Source organism: Protomyctophum parallelum (genome assembly GCF_964188405.1).
Source record: "Protomyctophum parallelum genome assembly, chromosome: 22".
NCBI classification, from domain to species: domain Eukaryota; kingdom Metazoa; phylum Chordata; class Actinopteri; order Myctophiformes; family Myctophidae; genus Protomyctophum; species Protomyctophum parallelum.
Genome location: NC_139714.1, coordinates 6,085,765 through 6,091,326, shown reverse-complemented (window position 1 = coordinate 6,091,326; position 5,562 = coordinate 6,085,765). Strand labels below are relative to the sequence as shown.

Sequence of the window (5,562 nt, the reverse complement as noted above, 5' to 3'; positions counted from 1 at the left end):
CAGGTCTTTCAGATTTTTCTTTGTTGTGTTGTTGAGGTGTTCGAGGTTGGGACCCCTTTGGTGCGCTCCAAGAGGTACACAGTAAAATCGTAGATTTGAATTGGAATAGATTGGTTTGTTTTTTAATAGGGTTATTGGAAATGGTCATCTGTAACCTTCCAGTCAGAACCGTATGCTCCCATCATCACATGGGCGTACCGGTCGCATCAAGAGTTCCCGGCCCGGGAGTTGACTTGATTTGTTTTGCCGAGAAACTGAAAAGATTCGGTCAGCGTGACTTTTACAGTGTCCAAAAATCCATTCGATATTGGCTTAAGCTGAGTAATTAATGGTCTGGGAAGAATGCCTGTTAACAAAACCAAACACAGATGGCTGATTCCGATCGGCCAAAAGGACTAGCCAAAGACGTGACGCAGTAGGTCATGCCTGCCATGTCAGATATGCATTAAATATCAGAAATGATGTATCAAACATGTCATTTGATTTGATGTTGTGAGGACAATTTCCCTGGTCCTCACAAAAAATAAATGGTGGTTTTATGGTTAGACAATATCTTCCGAGTCAGGCTTTCAATCGGGGGAAGATTCGGTTGAGGATTTGACCTTTAGGTCAGGTTAAGGGGTTTGACTTGGAGTAATAATGCCTCGTTTATATTGTAGTTGCACATCAGTGCGGCACAGCGAAAATGTACACCTCAAATGTAGATCTATCCTCAAAAGCAGGGGTGGCCACTATAGTTCCACACTCACTCCAGAGGGCCACATTGCATATTACTGTCGTAGCAATAATAGCCTACATGCTCAAAATGTGTCACAGTGCAACGCGTTTTGAGCTTGTAGATCAGCTAATTTTGCTATATTTGAATTGAAATACTGAACAATTTGTCTGTTTTTGAATTGGAATCCTGAAAAGTAACCTTTTTATTTAATTTCAAATGCTTTTAGTTATAGTTATGTTAACTTTATGAACTAAATACAAAACATTGGACATAAAAAAGACAATCAATAATATATCAATTTGGATATTAACCTGCGGGCCGCATTAAGTGATGTGTGTGTGCGTGTGCGTGTGTGTGCTCAGTGTTCATACGTGCCCCCCTGTGAGCGGGACAACCAGAAGAACAGGGACAATGTGCTGATGTGGGAGGATTACTTCACCAAGGAGGTCAGCACCCAGAGCTTCACCTGCTTCTTCAACCAGCAGCGGAGGTAACACATACGCACACACACACGCACGCACGCAAGGGCGGTTGTGACTCAGTAGGTATAGCAGGTCGTCCAATGATCCCTGGGTCGGCGGTTCGAATCCCAGCTCCTCCTGTCCACATGTCGAAGTGTCCTTGGGCAAGACAATGAACCCTACATTGCCTCCAATGAGTTGGTCGGTATGAGCTCACCACCATTGGTGTGTGAATGAGGGAAGTGAGGACGCTCGTGTCGATTGTTCGCCGCTTCACCTCCCAATGTATGAATGAATGAACCATTGTAAAGCGCTTTGAGCACTTGGAAAAGCGCTATAAAATGCAATTCATTAATTATTCTTCAACCAGCAGCGGAGGTGACGCACCCACACACACACACACACACACACACACACACAGAGTGGGATATCGTCCAGGGGTCTGGAAGATCACATGAAGGCCCAGCGGTGATGACCCCTCCCCAGGGAGGTCAGGTGACTAGTGTGCTCTGAAAATGAAAATGTGTCCACTGTCCAGGGTTAATCCACCATATCCTCGTCTACTCAGATTAATACCTTCTGTTTTCAACAGCAGTTCTTAATCTCAAACAGATTATATTACTTTGTTTGCAATCACATAACGTTCATATTTGAATTCATAATCCATCCCGTGCTGACTACAGTATATAGTCTATATACATACGTATATAGAGTAACTATAGTGTTACATGTCAAGCCTTAGAGGGGTTGGGAATGTCTCACAACCCCTCTAAGGCTTGTCATGTGACACTATAGTGTTGATTTTGTTGACTAATACTATGATGATAAATTATATTTAACAGACTAAAACTAGACTAACTAAACACTAAAACATAATGACTAAAATCAAAACGGTTGTTGTAGCTCAATCGCTGAAGAAAGCCGTCCCCTTTTTCAAGCTTGGCAGGTGATTGGATAAGATGGGACCAATCCAGCCTTTCTTCTTTCCTGCCTTGACTCACCTCTCTCCTTTTCCCTTTCTTAGTTTTTTTTCTTGGAAAAATGACACGACGGGAACTATGCACAAAAACAGCTACCACCTGTCAATCATATTTACGTGTCTACAGTATATGACGTATGGTAGCTGCGCCAGCTGGAAAGTAAACAACTCCCGCGAACGACAAAAGTTTTAACGAACGCCTGATAGCATCAGGTTCAACACTTTTCAACTCACTATTGTGTCGGATGTGTATAGGTCATTGTCTTTCCTTGCTTTCAAGAATAGAAGACGATTTTCCGATTTTTAAGGCGCTAGAAAAATAAGGAAATAGAATTCCTTATTCCGTCACACCCAGTCTCGCCACGATCCCGCCCGTAGCTGCCGCTGATTGGTTGGCCCCGGGCACATGATGGTTTCAACGCCAATCCCTGAGCGATCGGAGATGGAGGCTGTATTGTGAACCTGTGAACTCAATACCGCCCCCATCTGGCGGAGTCAGGATAATTCCCTCATGCATGTTATCTATTTCTATAATAACGGGTATATATGGGTGCATAATAAAGGGCATATACAAATAAACAAATTATTGCTTGGCATTTGTTTGTTGTTTCCTTTGTTTCCATCCTTTATTCATATGATAAAAGGCAAGATATTAATCTCTACAACAGTGGTTCCCAAACTTTTTCAAGTCAAGGAGCCCCAAATTGCCACTAATTGGCTCACAGACCATTTTGAAAAGATATGCCAGGAAGCACGATAAGAGAATTCTCAACCCATTTAATTTCAAGGACCCCCAGTTTGACATGCATATAAGTCTACAGACCCCCATTTAATGGCATTTCTATCTCTGGGACCCCAATTTATATTGTAAAATCAATGTTAATTTAACCCTGAGAGTGTACAAATGGAACCAAATGGACCTGTTAGGGTCCATTTGGTTCCATGTGTACACTATCAGAGTTACAGACCCATATAAAGCGTCCATTTGGTTCCAAACTATCATTTAGCTGGGGACCCCCTGGAACTGCCTCAAGGACCCCTGGGGGTCCCTGGACCCCACTTTGGGAACCACTGCTCTACAATATATACCATAACATTTTCTTTCCTCTTCAGCAAATTTATTGCCCCTCTATTTCGTCTGCATGTCTGTAAACATGTCGTCTGTGTAATCCATTCCATTATTCCATTATTCCATTAACGTACAGCGGAAACTTTCTTTGAGTGGAACGATAGAAGCGTGGAGGGAGCACCCTAAATGTGTCAGCTTTAAACATTTATTATTCATGGATTCTGCTATCTGGATGCTGACCTGTCTTCTGTGACTCTGCAGGACATGAATAAGCATGCAAGGCTAACACCTTTTATAAGTGAAGGCTGCAGTGAAATGTGCCGGTGAATCGGCGTACAGTTTCTTGTAAAATGGTAAACGTGCAAATGTTATGTACACTGTAAATGTCTTTACAGTGTACATTACATTCACCCATATACACGACAGAGGAAACAACCATGCAAGGCATCAACCGGCTTCTTATCTGTCGGGTAGCACATACTGCAGGGTGTCATTGTCTTATCTGTCGGGTAGCACATATACTGTATATACTCATTATACTGCAGGGTGTCATAGACCCTGAAATGCACACTTCTCAGTGTCTATCCCCTGAGTTGGGATTGGGCTATTGTCTTGCTCAAGGACACTAAAACACTAACACACTATTTTACTTTATTGGTTTATTTGGACGGGCATATAGGAGGGGCTAGCGCCCCTCAAAAATGTCCTAACTTTCAGTGTTTGTGTAAACACAAACATTGAAGACAAAAGTGTCTACAAAGTAACTAGTAACTAAAGTTTTAAATAATCGTAGTGGAGTAAAAGTACAATATTTGCCCGAGATGGAGTAGAGTAGAAGTAAAAGTACCGGAAATTGGAAATACTATTATAAATAGCTCAAAATTGTACAAAAAAGTACAGTACTTGAATAGATGTACTTAGTTACTTAACACCACTGCTAATACTGCATTCCAGACGGGGATATCTTAACTTCCTCTTTCAGCGATTCACAGTCTACTCTCCTATCAAATCCCCAAAGTTCAGAAGTCAACGTTGTGATGTTTTATTCTTTTATTTTGCATTAACTTTACTCCTTGCCTTTTTGAGAGGTGCACACCGCTCCAATGACCGCGTGTGTCCCTATGTCTGTCTGGAGTATGCGACCAAATATGGCACTGTTGAGCAGCCTAGACACACACACACAGGCCAGGGAGGAGGGCTTGACACACACACACACACACACACACACACACACACACACACACACACACACACACACACACACACACACACACACACACACACACACACACTGCACCGCTCAGTTAGCACCTGTGCGATTGTTGTTTACTTATTGTTGTTGCTGTTGTTGTGTTTCCAGACCGGACGACGTGCTGTGGCGCCGCTCCCACGACGCCAGCGTCCTCCTGCACTGCGTCCTGTGGCCCACCGTGTCCCTCCTGGTGGGCACCCTCATCGTGCTGCTCACCGTGTGTGCGCGCTCTCTGGCGGCGCGCGCCGAGGCCCTGCAGAAGAGGAAGTGCTCGTACCCACAAGAGGCCTACCAGGACCTACCAGGGGGGAGAACGGGCTCCTCCTCCTCCTCCTGCGTCGACCACGGCAACAAGCCACTGCCGTCGCCCGGCCCGCTAGCCGCCGCCGCCACCGCTCCGTCGCCTGAGGGGTCCTCGTCGTCCACCTGCCGGACCCTGCCCCTGTTCGCCGTGCCCGTCCGCCGCCGCGACAGAGAACACTAAAAAGAAACCGAAAAGGATAAAGACGTTTAGAGCGGTGATTCTCAAACCTGTGGTACGTGTAGTACCACTCACTGGTGGTACTGGAGCCCTTCTCTGGTGGTACGCAGAGGAGTCGCCCCAAAAAACGGAGGGAAAAAAAGACAAAAGTGGAATGAAATATTTATATTACTACAGGTAGTTCTTCTTGACCAAGCAATTGGTTGAAATAGGCTCTCCAGCCATGCTGAAATCAGCACACCTAGCCGTTAATAGAAGATTTGAGAACGGATTAATCACATTAGAAATTTCATCAGTTGTGCTGATTAGTGATTAGACAGAGTTTTGTCAGAGCAGCAGCATTATTGGCTTAGGAATGTAATAGCTGAATAGGATGGGGCAGGTCTACGCTACCTGTATTTTAACATCAGATATTATGGTGGACAGGCAAATATTTTCTGAGGTGGTACTTCGGTATATAAAGGTTGAGAACCAATGATGTAGAGCTTTTTGAGCGAATCTCAGAATGTTGGTAGCAGAGAGCCCACTAAGGAACCCAAAATGATAAGACGAGGAGTTTTTGGAGCGAACCTCAGTCTACAATGTCAGTTAGCAGAGAGAGC

The 5,562-nt window shown here is 44.3% G+C and overlaps 1 protein-coding gene across 1 annotated transcript in view; it reads left to right on the top strand.

Moving 5' to 3' along the window:
* LOC310853514 (calcium-activated potassium channel subunit beta-4-like) overlaps positions 1 to 4,963 on the top strand; it is a gene marked incomplete at both ends in the record, with an annotated part of 41,298 nt that extends 36,335 nt beyond the window's left edge. Inside the window, 2 exons of the mRNA XM_083757889.1 lie at positions 1,081 to 1,208; positions 4,588 to 4,963. Coding sequence (XP_083614015.1) covers positions 1,081 to 1,208; positions 4,588 to 4,963 — 504 coding nt within the window. The remainder of the gene's footprint in view (positions 1 to 1,080; positions 1,209 to 4,587) is intronic.
* Between the last annotated feature and the right edge of the window lie 599 nt (positions 4,964 to 5,562).